This window comes from Amblyraja radiata, chromosome 15, assembly GCF_010909765.2.
Source record: "Amblyraja radiata isolate CabotCenter1 chromosome 15, sAmbRad1.1.pri, whole genome shotgun sequence".
Classification (NCBI taxonomy): Eukaryota; Metazoa; Chordata; class Chondrichthyes; order Rajiformes; family Rajidae; genus Amblyraja; species Amblyraja radiata.
The window spans coordinates 28,535,655-28,554,532 of NC_045970.1; the positions used below are offsets into that span (position 1 = coordinate 28,535,655).

An 18,878-nucleotide genomic window follows, 5' to 3' on the forward strand; every position below is an offset into this window, starting at 1 on the left:
GCAGGAGAGCATATACGAACAGCTCTAGCAACTGAGGGACGAGGAGCCGAGTAGAAAGGAAACTCGGACTGAACCAAGACATGCCAGAACCAAGTCTACCAAGTCAGGAAATGACCACACAAGTTGTGTAGTCTGTGGTGACGTAAAGCATAAAAGGAAGCTGTACTTCTGCAAGCAGTTTCGAGGGCTAAAGCTGACAGAGAAAAGAGTTGCAGTAAAGAAGTTGGGAGCATGCAAAAAGTGTCTTGAAGTTCATGATGATGGTTCATACTGCAAACCTGCATATCTGTGTAAAAATCAAATCTGCAAGGATGAACAGACTCCTGAGCATCATTTTTATCTGTGCCCCAATTATGAGATGAGGAAAAGCAGTGTGGATCAGAGAAGGAGTAAATTTGGTCCAGAGGAAGATAAAGGCAAGAAGAAATATACAGAGCACCAAGAGGAGTTTTTCAGCAAACTTCCACCAGAGTTGGCAAAACAATGCCGAGATGTGTTCTCCAACACTGCATCAAGAGCCTTCAACACTGCAAAGCATCAGCCAAGCCTCCTAAAGGAAGGTGGACTGCAAGAGCATCCAGTGATTATGATGCTTCTGGAGGTCGTAGCAAATGCTGGACAAAAGGTTGGGACATTAATTGACTTGGCTTCAGATACCAACTACATAACTCACAAGGCTGCGAGTAGACTGAACCTTAGGAGTGAAGACATCACGCTTATCGTCCATGGAGTTGGGGGGATGAAGGTCCACGTAGAGACGAGGCGCTACCTTCTAAAGATCCGAGTGAAGACTCCCAAGGGCACACTCAAGTCGCACCAGTTAGTTTGTTATGGATTGGACAGCATTGGAGATGTTCACAAACATGTGACACCACAGCAGCTGCAAAAGTTATTTCCAGACGTTCCACTTGAGGAACTTGTGAGACCAAAAGAGATACATTTGCTCATAAGCCATAGAGAAGGTCAGTTAGCACCTCAGAGGATTAGAACTGTTGGAGATCTCATTCTGTGGGATGGACCATTGGGAAAGACTGTTGGAGGTTGTCATCCTGAGCTATTTGAGAAGCTTACCATGTCAGCCCACATGTCCAAAACACACTTCGCAAGATCAATGAGAGCAGCTGCTTTAAAGTATGAGGAGCTCACTGCCCCAGTCCCTGAGGAACTTTCACCAAACGGACAGATCGCCGTCAAAGTTCAGAAGTCACGTACATCAACCGCCAATCGGGACTTCTTGGATTGGTGGAAGTGGGATAGCATTGGAGCAGCATGCGAGCCAAAGTGCGGGGGTTGCCGCTGTGGAAACTGCCAGCCAGGCGGAAAAGAAATGACTCTTGCTGCAGAGAGAGAGCTCGAAGTAGTAAGGGAAGGCCTCACCTACGTAACAGGAGACCGTCACAGTAAAGACCCACATTGGCATGCTAGCTATCCTTGGTGGAAGACCCAGCTTCTCTACCAAATAATAAAAGGACAGTGGAAGCCACATTTCTCAGGACGGAGAGGCAGCTATCCAGAGAACCTGAATGGAAAAGTGCCTACACAGCTCAGGTGCACGACATGGTGGACCGAAAGGCTGCAATCAAATTGTCCAAAGACATGATTGCAAACTGGAAGGGACCAGTGTGGTATGTGAGTCACCTTATTGCTCCAAACCCCCACTCTGTCACAACCCCAGTGAGACTAGTGTGGAACAGCAGCCAAAAGTGCAATGGTGTCAGCTTAAATGATTTGCTGATGAAAGGTCCAGACGTCCTCAACCAAATTCGCGCCGTCCTCCTCAGATTCAGAGGCGGAATCTATGCTGCTCTGGGAGACATAAAGAAGATGTATAACTCAGTCTGGTTGGAGGACCGTGAAGTACACTTACACAGATTCCTCTGGCGAGAGTCCGAGGACGAGGAGCTGGGAGAGTATGCTATCACAAGAGTGAACATCGGAGACAAACCTGCGGGGTGCATTGCACAGTTGGCAATGCGTGAGACTGCTAATCTTCCTTCTTTTACCCACCTCAAGGATGAGCAGCAAGTACTCCATAAAGACAGCTATGTTGACGACATCCTCACATCTCACAACAGCCTCGACCAATTGAGAATCATCACAGCAAATGTGGAACGAATCCTAAAAGCTGGTGGGTTAGAGTTCAAGCCTTGGGTTCTGTCTGGCCAAAGTGGGAGGAAGGAGGACAGTGATGCTTTAAAGAAAAGCAAAACAAAAAGCATGATCCTACCAAACCAAATGCATGATGATGATAACTTGGTCTTGGTCTGGGCTACATTGTTGAAGAGGACATGCTCCACGTTATGGTGGGAATCAATTTCTCCAAGAGAAAGAAAAAGATGCGGCTTGGTCAAGGCCTTCTACAAGAGCAAATAAAAACTCAGACGCCAAATCCCCTAACAAGAAGAGAGCTTCTCAGCCAGGTAGCAGGGCTATATGACCCCGTCGGCATAGTGGCTCCTGTTAAGCAAAAGGGAGCGATTCTAGTACGCAGAGCTTTCCAAGAAGCAAAAGAGGGAAGCTGTTCGGTCAGAGACACATGGGACATGGCACTCTCAGATGGACTCAGGGAGGATGCAATTAAGCTCTTTGAAGAGTATGTACAACTTGGAAAAGTCAAGTTCGTCAGGGCACTGACTCCCTCTTGCTCCGCAACTGAACCCTTGGGAATCACCTTTTCTGACGGAAGTGAGCATACCTACGGGGCGGTGATGTACCTGAGATGGGATTCAGACCATAGCCCAATTGTCAGACTTGTGGAATCCAAGGCCAAGTTAACTCCCTAGGACATCAGAGGAGATGCTCGCCTCACGCTTAAAGAAGTATTTTGAGCTACACAGTCGAATTCAAGTGGAGAAGTGGTATCATCTTGTGGATAGCCAAACAATCCTTGGTGCAATACAGCGAGAAAGCTACGGATTTCAGACATTCTTCGCCAATCGGATTGGAGAGATTCAAACAAGCACCAACATTCAGGACTGGCGGTGGATTCCTGGCCCACAAAACATCGCTGATGTAATCACCAGAGGTGCCAGCCCTCAAGACCTTGATCAGTATTCGGAGTGGCAAAATGGACCGAAGTTCCTGGTATTGCCTGTGAATAAAATGAGCTAAAGAACTGGCTGCCACTGCCAGAGAGAACATCAACAAGTTACAGAAGAAAGCTTTTGTTGCAGCACTATCAAGAGCCAAAGTAGAGAACCAAGAACCGGAACCAACAAGCCCAAAGAGACCACCTGCAGGGTTAGCTATTCAGAACCTTGTTGATGTCAAGCGGTTCAGCATTCTAACACGACTGATCAAGACAGTCGCATGGATTTGGAGAGCAGCGAAGAGGTTTCTTGGCAAGAACAAAGCCCTAAACAATCCAAAGTGGGAGGCCATCTCTTTGACAGGAGTCATTACAGTAAGAGAACGAGAAAATGCTCTAAAAGACATTTTTTGTGCTGCGCAATTGGGCACAACTTTCCCAAGCACCGCAACAGATCGACTGGTAGCCTATAAAGACCAAGTTCAAAGCTAGACTTCAAAGTTTGACTTTAAAGCGTCGATCTCCCAAGTGGTTCCATTGGAAGATCGAGTGGGAGGTGTCAAGTCAAACTAAAATGAAGGAACAGGTGCAGAGAAATGCTACATTGAAATCACGAGACAGTGATTAAAGTGGGCGGAACCCCAGCCTGCCGAGTTCTGCCCGGGGTTCAAAAGGGCACACAGCACCAGAAGCCAGTGAAGAAGACACAAGAGACTTGCGGGCGGCAAAACTTGGACAGTAAATCAAAAGGACTGTCCGAAAAGACTGCCGCGATAGCCAGAAAAGGCGAGCAGGACTGATTTTCTACAGACCTGATTGGCAGCCGGTTTTTCACCTGATAAAGACCAAAACTGATAAAGACCAAAACTGGTAAAGACTAAAACTGCTAAAAACTGCTAAAGACTAATCTGCCAAAATAAAAGAAGGAGAAAATAAAAGGTGGAAAAGAAGTGTTTGGTCTGAGTGAATCCAGTTCATCATTTCGGGGTAGATAAATCAAATCCCTTTCAAGCGGGGAATCTGCAAAAACATTAGAAGACTTGACAATTAGTGTTCAGAAACCATGTGGATAAGTTTGTGGATAGGAAAGATTTTGGGGGATAGGGGTAAATGCAGACTCGCTCAGGAATGCAACTTGGTCAACATGGATGATTTGTGTCAAAGGGCCTGTTTCCTTGCTGTAAGTGTGTGTAACAAAAGTATTTGGGTCTTATGCAGATCATGGTATAAAATCATATATTTTCAAGTCTTCCGCAGATAAACAGTTGAATAAGGGCTACTGTCAGGAAAACCAAAATAAATGCCATCAAGAAGTTAGGCTCTCCTGGGAATGTCAGAAACTATTAGCATCACTTCTTCCATCCTGCTTGGACTCAGAATTTGACAGTTCAAAACAACTCTTTGTGAAGTCTGCAGCGATTGAGCAATTTAGTTATTGTTGTGGGAAAATGGAGGTCATGCTGTAGGTGGCAAATGACTGGTCTGGAGAATTTTGGTATAGTTCCCACAACAGATGTTGCTTTACCTGCAAAAATAAAAACACCATAAATTTCCATATATTGCAATTTGTGTTTCTGCAACCTGACACATTAGATTAAAAATGATGTGGACAGGCATTGTCAGTAAAACTGACACTCTCCTGGGTGATTTTATCAGCAATGGGCATTTCCATGTATTGCACTTGTTTACAGGCTTTTGAAGAAACTCCAAATATAAAATTGGAAGTCGTTGGTGAAAAACATTTACTTTGAGGTTTTGCATAAATTTAAAGAAAATTACCACAATCCTACCTCTACATATCAGTAAACTGTTGTGTGTAAATTAATGAAGAATAAATATAAAATTTACTTAACCGCGATGAAGGGTTAGGGTTAAATTTAATTGCATTTTTGAAGAGAAGACTTTGGGCAACATGAAATGGCAGCTAAGAATCCATTGATTAGAGATTGCACCATGTATTTTTTAATACATTAATAGTTAATTTATCTAAACAGAATAATCGGCACTTTTGTCACTAGAATTGGAGAATATGGAATTTTGTTTTTTGCTTTTTCTATGGCAGGGAGCTTGACCTCATAAATAGGCCTTAGCTAGAAATTGTAGGACCATTGCCCTGCAATTTCAAAGGGTCAGCAATGAGGGCACCTTTCATTGGGATGGTGCCCATATTTTCCAGTACAAAATAATATCCTCCTTATGCATGTGGATGAGGCTGATTTTTAGCTCGACTACTAAGAAGAATGAGGACTTTAGGAACATGGACATTTTACCACTCTAAAGATTCTGCTTCAACTGATTCATACTGATGTGGAAAATAGATAATGAGCCCCACCCGATGTGTGAGCATGGTGCAGACTTGGATATTTTGTGATGAGTTTTCCAATCTCTGGTAACTTCTGTCCGTATCAGAACTAACTACTTCTGCTGTTGGTATTGCCCCACAGCCCTGCATTTCTCAACTTTCAGCTTTCTCATTCTTATTTTTGCAGTGATAATGGGCAGAGGAATAATACAAAATTGAATTCCATTTTCTGAGCTGTGTATTTGTTTTGGTTGTGCTTGAAGGCATTGATGACATGCTGTTCCATCAGCTAGACTTGAACAAGTGTAAGTGCCATTAGAGATGACAATGGAACTATTCCATATTTTCTTTGGTTTTGTGACATTCTTACAATTAAATTCATACAACAATCCATAGGTTTCTTCTCCGTGCTTTGAATTGCTGTTGTTTGACATTGCTATATTAAGGCTAGGTTTGGCTCCCATTATTTGGCATGGTCAAAGTGGAACCAATTGATTTATTATATTCCTCTTCTATCACCAATAGTTCTTGTGGAGCCTTCCAAAGAAACACCGAAAATGACTGTAAATAGACAATAAACTTTGCTAATTTTGGCAACTTTATCGTGCATTTTGGGTGAAGCATTTATCCTGGACTGGCTGCCTGAGCTCCTCTCCTCTTTATATTTGCTGTTCTGCTGCTGCAGTTATTTTGCTGGGGCAACATGGTGATAAATCTCTGCGGCTGCTTTGGATGGCCTTATGATGGTTAAATCTTCTGTTCATCTTCTGTATCCCTCACTAATATTTTAAGATTCTTCTTCGACCTATTTCTGTGAAGAATTAAAAACAAATTAGCACTTATTTCTCCTTGAATGATTATGGTACCAAATCTGAGATTTGGTCAGTGCCATGATATGTTTCACTTTATTAAAGGCACTGCACTAATTATGTTCTGCTTATTTCAGTGTGCCTTTTTAATGAGGTCTAATTTAAATAAGGAAATGGCAGAACAGTTAAATGAGTACTTCTGTCTTCACTAAGGAATACGCAAACAATTTCCCTGAAATACTAGGGGACCAAGGATCTAGTGGGAGGGAGGAACTGAAGGGAAACGGTGTTAGGTAAACTGTTGGGACTTAAGGCAAATAAATCCCCAGGGCCTGATGGTCTACATTCGGGAGTACCAAAGGAGGTGGCACCAGAAATCGTGGATGCATTGGTGATCATTAGAGCCATGATTTTTAGGCACTAAAATCTCTGAAATAGGCAGGCAAAAAGGCACAATAAAATTACAAAAAAAGGCACAAAAAAGGCATAACAAGGCATTTATTTCCACCACCAAAATATGGTTAATAATGATAATATATACTACATTAAATGACCAAAGTTGCCTGGTTGCACATAATTACTAGCATTTATTTCAAATTATCTGGTGTTAAACTATGCCGTCTGTCAGACAGAATATGCTTCAGTTGTGACAAATCTGTCTACCTCAGCTGAGGTCACTGGTGCATACCTGAAACAAGCTACAGACTCTATATTCATGTCGATATCTTGTGCATTATAACTACCTTTGAAAACTTTAGCTATGTTTTCTATTCCTTCAAGATGTTTTTTAGCTAAAATCACTCTCTCACATTTGTATGTCTTTATCTATATCGTCAGGAACTTTGCGAATATCGTCAGTTACTTTGTTGAAAACTTGCAAGTTATTCACTAATGTTTCACCACGTTTCTCAAGGCAAGTGATAGCTTGTGGGAAGTTTGCAAAATTGGAAGCAATGAAAACAAGATCACAGTGGAGGGACTTTTTCTGCATGATTTCACTGACGTTTCTGACTGCAACAGATTCTTCTTCTTCAAAACAGTTGACGATTTATTTTATTTTTTCAAAAGTTGCAGCATAGAGCAGAGAGCCATGTACCCCACTTAGTCAAAATGGTCTGAAGAGGTAGCGGAATCTTAGGTGCCATTTCCTTGAACAACTTCACACGTGACGGTGCTTTGAGGAAGATTTTCTTGAAATTGGAAACTAGGCGATCGACAAGCTTCGTATGTGCTTGGCAATTCTATGACGTCCTTAAGCTAAGCATGTCAAAGGCAACATTTTGAGGAATAAAACTAAGTCGCAAACAGAAGACCATTCTTGTGTTTTATATCTTCTACCAAAGTACAGCAAGTGAAGATGTAAACAACTGAGCAATAGTTGAGCTGTTTGACTTCTCCAATATTTCCGATGTCAACAAATGCTCCTTTGATTGTTGACCTGCCTCTAGTGTACCGATGACCACATTGGCAACATATCACTCCACAGCATCGGTTGTCTCGTCTATTGAGATCCATATTTTGTTGCATGCAACTTCATCTCTAATTTTCTGCACAACAATGTTGAAGTTGCTGTCAACATAATATTTCCGTAATGATTTCCGCTTGGAATATGTTCCTCTGCATATTTCTCTAAAAACCTATGAGAGATTTGTTTTCCACTTTACACAGTGGAATTCCAGCATCAATGAATGCCTTACACAGATCACTCAAACTCAGATTGGTGACTGGAGCCTGCAGTAAATGTAGTGAGGAGACAAGGTTGGTTTCGCCCTCGGTTTCGCCCCGGTGGTGGAAGTTTTCTTGTAAGTTATTCTATGTTAACAAGTTAATAATAACATTAATATTAATGTGTTAACATAGAAAACATAATTGTAATCATGGTACAACTAGAGAAAATAGCAAAACCTTTTAGCAAAAAGGCAAAAAAAGGCTGATTTAGGCACTCGATCATGAAAAAGGCATTATCCTGGTGAAATCATCAAAAAAGGCATGAAAAGGCACAAGGCAAAATCCTGGCTCTAGTGATCATTTTCAATTGTACTGTAGGGTAGCCGATGTAACTCCACTTTATATGAAAGGAGGGAGAGAGAAAACGGGGAATTGTAGACCAGTTAGCCTTACATCGGTAGGGGGAAGATGCTTGAATCTAGATTCAAGAGTCAAGAGAGTTTATTGGCAGCTGTCCCTGATAGGACAATGAAATTCTTGCTTTGCTTCAGCACAACAGAACATAATAGGCATTTACTACAAAACAGATCAGTGTGTCCATACACCATTATATAAATATATACACACATGAATAAATAAATTGATAAAGTGCAAATAACAGATAATGGGCTATTAATGTTCTGAGGTTTGTCCGAGCCAAGTTTAATAGCCTGATGGCTGTGGGGAAGTAGCTATTCCTGAACCTGGTCGTTGCAGTCTTCAGGCTCCTGTACCTTCTACCTGAAGGTAGCAGGGAGATGAGTGTGTGGCCAGGATGGTGTGGGTCCTTGATGATACTGCCAGCCTTTTTGAGGCAGCGACTGCGATAGATCCCCTCGATGGAAGGGAGGTCCTAGCCGATGATGGACTGGGCAGTGTTTACTACTTTTTGTAGTCTTTTCCTCTCCAGGCTGAACCAAGCCACGATGCAACTGGTCAGCATGCTCTCTACTGTGCACCTGCTGAAGTTAGAGAGAGTCCTCCTTGACAAACCGACTCTCCGTAATCTTCTCAGGAAGTAGAGGCGCTGATGTGCTTTCTTAATAATTGCATCAGTGTTCTCGGACCAGGAAAGATCTTCAGAGATGTGCACGCCCAGGAATTTGAAGCTCTTGACCCTTTCAACCATCGACCCGTTGATATAAACGGGACTGTCGGTCCCCATCCTACCATTTCCAAAGTCCACAATCAGTTCCTTGGTTTTGCTGGTGTTGAGGGCCAGGTTATTGTGCTGGCACCATATGGACAGTCGCTCGATCTCTCTTCTATACTCATCCCCATCAGTGATACGTCCCACAACAGTGGTGTCGTCAGCGAAATTGATGATGGAGTTCGCACTATGACCGGCTACGCAGTCATGAGTATAGAGTGAGTACAGCAGGGGGCTGAGCATGCAGCCTTGAGGTGCTCCCGTGCTGATTGTTATTGAGTCTGACACATTTCCATCAATACGAACAGTCTGTGGTCTGTGAATGAGGAAGTCGAGGATCCAATTGCAGAGGGATGCGCAGAGACCCAGTTCTGCGAGTTTGGTAACCAGCTTGGAGGGGATAATTATTAAAGATGTTATAACGATTATTAAAGATGTTATAGTCGATCATTAAAGATGATATAGCAGCACATTTGGAAAGTAGTGATAGGATCGGTCAGTCAGCATGGATTTATGGGAAATCCTGCTTGACTAATCTTCTGAGATTTTTTTAGGATGTTACAAGTGGAATGGATAGGGAAGAGCCAGTGGATGTGATGTAACTGGACTTTCAAAAAGCCTTTGACAAGGTCCCACACAAGAGATTAGTGTGCAAAATTAGAGCACATGGTATTGGGGATAGGGTGGCACAAAGTCCACAAATGACATGGATAAAGAATTCGTCGGCAGACCGGGAGCGTAGGAATTAACGGGATCTTTTCAGAATGACAGGCAGTGACTAGTGGGGTGCCATAAGGCTCGGTGCTGGGACCCAAGATATTTACAATATATATTAACGATTTAGACGAGGGAATTAAATGTGACATCTCCAGCTTTGTGGATGACACAAAGCTGGGTGGCAGTGTGAGCTGCGAGGAGGATGCTATGAGGCTGCAGGGTGACTTGGGTAGTTGGGTGAGTGGGCAGATGCAGAAAATGTGTATAAATGTGAGGTTAGGATGGCAAGAACAAGAAGGCAGATTATTATCTGAATTGTGTCAGATTAGGAAAAGGGGAGGTGCAACGAGACCTGGGTGTGCTTGTGCATCTGTCACTGAAAGTAAGCATGCAGGTACAGCAGAGTGAAGAAAGCTAATGGCATGTTGGCCTTCATTGGGAGAGGATTTGAGTTTAGGTGCAAAGATGTCCTACTGCCGTTGTACAGGGCCCTGTTGAAACTGCACCTGGAGTGTGCATTTTTGAATTGAATTAAATAAATTTTACTAGCCAAGTATGTATACATACAAGGAATTTGGCTTGGTGCTTTGCTCGCAAGTAACAACACGATATACAATAGACAATTACAAATGAAACATTATAATTTAAACATGTGAAGAATGAAATAAAATACCAGAGCAAAAGGAGGCTACAGACTTTTGGCTGTTGAGTAGAGCTACTGCTCCTGGGGAAAAAAGCTGTTTTTAGGTCTGGCTGTGGCAGCTTTGACAGTCCGGTGTCACCTTCCAGAGGGAAGAGCTTCAAAGAGTTTGTGGCAAGGGTGAAAGGGGTCAAATATGATCTTACCCGCTCACTTCCTGGCCCTTGCAGTGTACAGTTCGTCGATGGGGGAGAAGGTTTCAGCCAACAACCTTCCCCGGATGTCATGCTTGGTGGCTGAGCCAAACCAGACCATGATGGATAAGGTGAGGACAGACTCTATGATAGCAGATTCCTAATTTGGGGAAGGACATTATTGCTATTGAGGGAGTGCTGCAAGGTTCACCAGGTTAATTCCCGGGATGGCGGGACAGGCATATGATGAAAGAATGGGTCGACTGGGCTTATATTCACTGGAATTTAGAAGGATGAGAGGAGATCTTATATAGAAAGATATAAAATTCTTAAAGGATTGGACAGGTTAGATGCAGGAAAGATTTTCCCGACGTTGGGGGAGTCCAGAACCAGGGGTCACAGTTTAAAAATAAGGGGTGGGCCATTTTGGACTGAGATGAGGAAAACCTTTTTCACCCAGAGAGTTGTGAATCTGTGGAATTATTTGCCACAGAAGGCAATGGAGTTCAATTCACTGCATATTTTCAAGAGGGAGTTAGATTTAGCTCTTAGGGCTAAAGGAATCAAGGAAGATGGGGAAAAGCAGGAACGGGGGTACTGATTTTAGCTGATCAGCCATGATCATATTGAATTGTGGTGCCGGCCCGAAGGTCCGAATGGCCTACTCCAGCACCTATTTTTCTATGTTTAATATATGAACTACCCCCCCCCCCCCCCACCCTCCTTCAATGACACTTCAGATTTTGTGGATTTTGTATTCATCTCAAGACGATCTTTAATCCTTCAAGGGGAAGTTTTGATTAATATTTAATTTCACCGCTGAAGAAACTTGGTTTGAAAAAGTATGGAATATTTTTAGATGTTTTATTCCCTGGAGTCTCTATCTCGAGAACGAAAAAAGCCATTGGAAAATTTAAATTAGTGAAGTTAATTTGTCAAAACCTATGGCTTTGTCAATATAAAAAGATCCAGTTCAGACAGAATCATCGTGGTGCAGAGGTTAAATTTGATAGCTATTGTTGATGTTTTGTGCATGGGTGAATTGAGTAGCTGCTGAGCAAATTGCCATTTTCCACTTTTATCCTTTGGCAATGAAAGGTTTCAATTCATTAAATTCAGCCGCTGTATCTCCCGTTCTGTTCATTTTTGTGGAGAGTGACTTGCATTGAGCTGGATTCACAATAACACAAAATAGAGAGAAATAGTCACTGACGTTACCCTACGAATAATAAGCCTGGAAGTAGAAGCAAATCAAAAGCATCACTGATTCTGCAATAGACACTTTCAATTTGAGCAACAGCAGAAGGTATTACATTTTCCATTACAATTCTGAATGACTTCAAAGTGTTATTTTCAATAACAGATTTAATCTTGGTTTGTCAGACCTGGCAGCTGATAACCATTGGAACCTGTTTCAAGTTGCAATACTGAATTCAATTCTGCTTCACATTTTACTCCTCCTTGAAGTCTTGTCGATGGCATGGTATCTGAGGCTCAACTGATGGTTAACTTTGAAAGATAGGTAGTTAATTAAGAAACAAAATTGTGCTTTGTGGTCCAGAGGACAGTCTTATGGATTGCCAACCAACTTTGCTTCAGCTATTTATTATATTCCATGTGCATTTTGGAATGGTGGTGTTAATGTTTTGCTTGGGTAATCATGAGAACATCATCATGATGATTACGGCTGTAAATTATGATTCAATATTCATAGTTGATTCACAGTTTGGGTTCAACATTCTTCAATCTTCATAGGTTTTAAAAACAGTAATATACTGGGAATCCAAGGTAGCTCTGAGTGTACCAAGCTTGAAATGCTGGAGGGGAAGTAAAAAGAGTATAAATCTATATCTGTCTAAGGATACGGAGAGAACAGAAGGTGGTGAACCATGAAATTATCAGTGTTGGTCATGAATTGGTCATGGATAAGCTTTATGGGCTATCATAGATGAAATTAGATTTGACTTTTAAGGCACAGTCTCATCATTGTTCGATGTGATTTAACTGGTTTACATAGCGTATACAGCACAAGGACAAGACATTCAGCCTAACCTGCTGTTGCTGCCGTTTATGCTCCATCCAAACACCTCTCCATGCTGCTTCATCCAACACTGATGAATCCTTATCTCTCCTCTCTAGAGCTTACACATGCCTCTCTTCAGTACATCTGCAATCTGCCTCTGCCATTTCCTGTAGCAGCAGCTTCCACATTGTCCGTGCTCTGCTGCCACAGTCTAAAACATTCAATCAGAAGATTCTTATTTTTATTCACAAGAGTCATAATAGCAGTGAGAGTGTGATACACTTTGAAGATGCAGTTACATGAGGAAGCCCAATTGGTTGCTCAGCTGGATGTAAAAGGTGCAACAAAAAAAACCCCAGGTGAATTTGCCTATTCTTAGACTACTCTTTTTACCTCTGAAACAACCATATAACCATATAACAATTACAGCACGGAAACAGGCCATCTCGGCCCTACATGTCCGTGCCGAACACTTATTCTCCCCTAGTCCCATCTACCTGCACTCAGACCATAACCCTCCATTCCTTTCCCATCCATATACCAATCCAATTTATTTTTAAATGATAAAATCGAACCTGCCTCCACCACTTCCACTGGAAGCTCATTCCACACAGCTACCAGTAAAGAAGTTCCCCCTCATGTTACCCCTAAACTTCTGTCCCTTAATTCTCAAATCATGTTCTCTTGTTTGAATCTTCCCTACTCTCATTGGGAAAAGCTTATCCACATCAACTCTATCTATCCCTCTCATCATTTTAAAGACCTCTATCAAGTCCCCCCTTAACCTTCTGCGCTCCAAAGAATAAAGACCTAACTTGTTCAACCTTTCTCTGTAACTTAGTTGTTGAAACCCAGGCAACATTCTAGTAAATCTCCTCTGTACTCTCTCTATTTTGTTGACATCCTTCCTATAATTGGGCGACCAAAATTGTATACCATACTCCAAAATTGGTCTCACCAATGCCTTGTACAATTTTAACATTACACCCCAACTTCTATACTCAATGCTCTGGTTTATAAAGGCTAGCACACCAAAAGCGTTCTTTACCACCCTATCTACATGAGATTCCACCTTCAGGGACTGTGCACAGTTATTCCTAGATCCCTCTGTTCAACTGCATTCCTCAATTCGCTACCATTTACCATGTACGTCCTATTTTGATTTGTCCTGCCAAGATGTAGCACCTCACACTTAAACTCCATTTGCCATCTTTCAGCCCATTCTTCCAAATGGCCTAAATCTCTCTGTAGACTTTGGAAATCTACTTCATTATCCACAACACCATCTATCTTAGTATCATCTGCATACTTACTAATCCAATTTACCACACCATCATCGTTACAAAAAAATCCTGGTGTACTATGCGTCTGTATTAGGGCCTTTTTATATACTGATCCTAGGTAATTTACCAAAGTCAAAGTCATCCAATCAATTAGTCACGGGCCAGGTAGTCAATTGAAAATCAAAATGTCTAATAATAATTTGGATATAATAAAAATCAGCATTTGACACCAACTTGGGACATCTGGATTGACACCAAATATTATGTGCACTGCAAATATTGTATTTGGGCTTTTGGTAGAAATAATAAATTGATTTTCATTTGATGCTTCAGTATTTGCTCTTTTTCCAGCCTTTGAATGAAAGCAAGTCAATACTTGTATGGTTGGCTGTATTGTGAGAATGTCATAATATTGTACAACATGGGACCAGACCCTTTCGGCCCATCAAGTCCATGCTGGACATCAAGAGCCCATCTTGATTAATTCCTAATTCTATCACGACGTTTCCTTGCCTGAAACTTAATTTAAGTTTAGGTTTATCATTGTCACATGCAACAAAATACAGGGAAAAGCTTTGTTTTTATGCTATCCAAACAGCTCAGATATACCATAAATGAAAACAATCAAGGCAAACGCAAGATTAACACCAAATGCTGGAGTAACTCAGCAGGACAGGCAGCATCTCTGGAGATATGTAAACTTTCTATGGTGCCTCTGTAGAAGATTGCAAGAGTGAGTGGAAATGTACTAAATTTCCTCAGGAAACATGAGTGTTGGTGCGTCACCTTGGCTGTTGCATCAATGTGGTTAGCACATGACAAATCATTGGTAATATGAACACCAAGGAACTTGAAGCTCTCAGCCATTTTCACTTCTGCACAATTTATGCTGATTAAGACATGTACTTCACCATGCTTCCTGAACTCAATAACTAACTATCTTCGCGACATTGAGGGAGAGGTTATGGTCAGGACACCATGTTACTAAGTTCTTTCTCTCATTCCTGTACTCTATCTCGTCATTGTTCGTGATCCAACCTACCACAGTCGTGTAATCTGCAAACTTGTAGATGGAGTTAGAGCAGAATTTAGCCAGAGTCATGGTAGTATAGTAGGGGACTGAGAATGTATCCTTGTGGGGCACTGGTGTTGAGAGTTATTATGGAGGGTTTGTTGTCACCTATTCTCACTGATTGTGTTTTGGGGTCAGAAAGACAAGGACCAGTGCTCGAGGGCCAATTCCTCGGTCCAGGAGTTTGGAGATGAGTTTGGTTGTGATTATGATATTGAAGGCAGAGCTGTGGATGATAAATAGAAGTCCAATGTAGAGTTCTTGTTGTCTATGTGGTCCGGAGATAAATTTAGGGCCATGAAGATGGCATAATGTATGCAAACTGCAGTGTATCAAGGTTGGCTGGCAGGCTGGAGTTAATGTGTGCCATCACCAGTCCTTCAAAGCTTCATGGTGGTGGATGACAGCCACTGGATAGTGGGCATTAAGATTTACAATGCCGGAGAAAAAGGTTAGATCCCGACTATGGGTGTCTCTGTACGGGGTTTGTGCGTTCTCTCTGTGACCATGTGGGTTTTCTCCAGGTGCTCTGGGTTACTTTTAAATTCCAAATAACTGCAAGTTTGTAGGTTACTTGCCTTCTGTAAATTGTCCCTCTTGCGTAGGATAGAACTAATGTATGTGTGATTGTGGATCTGTGTGGACTCGGTGGGCCGAAGGGCATCTTTCTACGCTGTATTTCTTAACTAAACTAAGTTGTGCGAAATTTGCATTCGCACTGGGGTTATAGTGGTCTTGAAGCAGGTGAGGACCTCCTAATAAAATAGTTAGGCCAGCTGATCGGCACAAGTCTCCAGGATGCAGTCGAGGCCAGTTGCTTTCTGTGGATTCGCTCTCAGGAAGGCTGATCTTGCATCTGCCACAGTAAACGTTATTCAGGTGCAAACTTTGCCCCAGTCTACGGGTATCCATATCATTGCCTTGGGACTCCATCTTGGTCGGTAATTCCATCTTGGCATTCTAATGTCTCTGCAAAGGTTGTAGATAGATTTCTTGCACTGCACGGGATCTTTTAACTTGTATGCTGTAGGTTTAGAATTCAAGTGGGACTTGACCTCGCAGTTCATCCATGATATCTGATTGGAGAACACGCGTAACATCATCTTTGGTACACATCCTTCACATGCTTGCTGAAGAAGACTGTGACAGCAGTGGTATTTTCATCTAGGTTAACCAGTCCTTGACTATGCCACCGAATCAAAGCATTCATGAAGGACCTCATCTCTTTCCTTGAACCACCAGTGCATGACTTTCTCTGCAGGTAGAAACGCATCTTCCCGCTTCAGTCGCTGCTGATAAGCAGTTGTAGAAGCACTGCCAGGTGAGCAGATTTGCCAAAGTGCTGACCAGGAGTGGAGCAGAATGTGTTTTTTGATGTTTGTGTAGCCGCGGTTGAGGATGTATGGGCCTCTAGTCAGGCAGGAGACATGCTGATAGTAGTTTGGCACTACTCCTTTGATGTTGGTCTGATTTGAAGTTTCCAGGCTATTGCAGACGGTGTGTAGCTCTTCAACTTCAAGCTTAACGACGGCCTGAGGTGACATGTAGACTGCTGTCAGGAGAGTCAAAGTGAATTCCTGTGGCAAGTAGTAGGGATGACACTTGAGCGTGGGATATTCCAGTTCTGGGGAGCAGGAGCATGCCAGGACTGACACGTCTGAGTACTATGCAAAGTTAATTTGAAAGTGCATCCCTCTGCCCTTGCCCTTCCCTTACCCGATGACACCATGTGGCCCTGAGAAACCCTTGTGTTGAATGGTACAGCCTGATGATGCATGGTTAGGCCATGTCTCTGTAAAACACAGCACACAGCAGTTCCTCAGTTCTCTAAGGTAGGCAAGTCTAGCTTTAAATTTATCTCATTTGTTTTCAATTGGACATTTGCTAAAAAAAATGCGTGGGAGCAATTAATGGGGATCACTCCCACAAACTGGGATAGGTTACAGTGGTCAATTAATCTCTCTGTCCTGTACATCTTTGTGGGAGGAAACTGGGGAACTCAGGAGAAAGCCATTGTCACTAGCCGTGGAACAGTGCTACCATTGTGTGCAGGATCATTTTATCTAAAATTACTACACGTGACTAAAATTCACAGTAGTTGCTCTTTGTTAAAAAAATCATCAAATTGTAACGGACAGCTCGGGCATGCATCAGAAGAACATCATTGGCTTTTGAAGATGTGAAAATAATTATTTAAATCTTGGCATCACTTTATGAATTAAGATCCTAAATTTAGCAAGATCTTGAAGCTTTTATTTGGTACAACACAAGGCCACAGTGGCAACATTTTCAAGTTTGTCAAGCTTTTAGAGAAGGAGAATAGTGAATTATTTTTTTGCTTTTTGTGGCTTGGCAAATGAGTAACCAATGGTATCAGAATGAAATGAATAAAGGTGTGCGGTGAACCTAGAAATGCTTGATTGAATCAAGAATGCAGAGCCATTTAAAATACACAGATCATGTATTTTAAAATAAATTATGTGGAATTGGTGCGGGGGCTAAAGAGATGTAATAAATGACGATCCCTCCAGTGGAGCTCTGACCATGATGCAGAAACGTTGATTTGGGTTGGTTTCCTGCGCTATAATTTAGGAAATTGCTTTTCCTTCCACAAGACATATGAACATTTTTAATATGTGAATCCTTGCCTGTCATTTTGCAAGAGGATCTATGTGTGCTGATTGAAAAATTGGGAGCTATTGAGTTGAAGGCACAATGAGTTGTTAAGTAGTTTGAGGCTTGCTATTTGAGGCTTGACATGATTTTACTCAACGTTGCTGGGGTTGGGATGGAAACGCATGGATTTTGACAGGATATGAAAGGGTTTGAAAATGTGTACAAGTTTACTGGAAGATGTAACAGAAGAAATGGGAGTGTTTTGGTGAAGGCTCGGGGACATTGTTTGAAGTAGGAAGATCTTTTTGTCATCTGCTCATGCTTACTTGAACTAGGACTATTTGACATTTAGAGCGGGTCTGCAATCTTGTAAATGTTCCATTCACAAGCATCAATATCGCCTACTTTGATAACAGCAAGTAATTACTTGGGCAAATAGCCGTTTATAAACTATAAACTATAAACAAGCTTTCATAATATTTTGTCTACTTTTGATATTCAAGTTTGGATGCATAAATTTGCTGCCGAAGCTTGTTCTGTGATCAAAGTGATGCTAAAATATGTTGTGACTCCTCGGATATTTAAGTGATTTACATTTGAAAGTCCAGGTTGTTAATTCTAAGAGATGAAACCAAGTGTATTCATGCAGTGTTTCAGGAAAGTGTTTTGCTGATTTGATGATAGAAATGCAGTAAAATTACTATTCCCTGTCAAGATTTAACTACTTGCAAATGATTTAGATATAGTTTTTTTTGTGCGTTCCTGTGAATCATTTAAATGTGTGTGTTGCATATTATTTGACATTTTATATCAATTTTTATTTTTCAGATTAACAGAACCGTCAGGATATTTAACAGATGGACCAATAAATTATAAATATAAAACTAAATGTACATGGTTAATTGAAGGATAGTAAGTACCTTTTTGTTTTCTCGAATTTGTAAAATGCACCAAAAATGGGGATGCTTTGATCTTTTCTGAGATAGGGTATAGGAATACTTGTGATCAAATACATTGCAATAAAATGAAGGAAGACTGCCGATTGATATAGGGTGTCAGCTGAGAAGTTTAACAGTGTACAAAAGGATAATTCAGAGGTCAGGACTATCTTAAAATCAAGTGTTCATCATGCACTTGAATTTGAACCAATGATAGAACAGCTTCTGCCTTAATGAAGGAAGTTGAATGTGAGACATAATTGGAGGCAGATTATACAGCAATTACAGGAGAAATATAGTGAATGTAAACTAAAAAAATGAATGGAATTTAATGTAAAACCGTAAGTCATTGTTTGGAAGGGTTTGGGGATGAATTAGAATTAGCATGTGTATCAGTTT

General features: G+C 41.6%; 1 protein-coding gene across 2 annotated transcripts in view; it reads left to right on the plus strand.

The window, feature by feature from the left end:
* The window catches only part of atrnl1 (attractin like 1), a 720,322-nt gene that overhangs the window by 65,605 nt on the left and 635,839 nt on the right, over positions 1 to 18,878 (plus strand). For both annotated transcript variants that reach the window (XM_033033944.1, XM_033033942.1), the window contains exon 2: positions 18,370 to 18,453. In XM_033033944.1, coding sequence (XP_032889835.1) covers positions 18,370 to 18,453 — 84 coding nt within the window. The remainder of the gene's footprint in view (positions 1 to 18,369; positions 18,454 to 18,878) is intronic.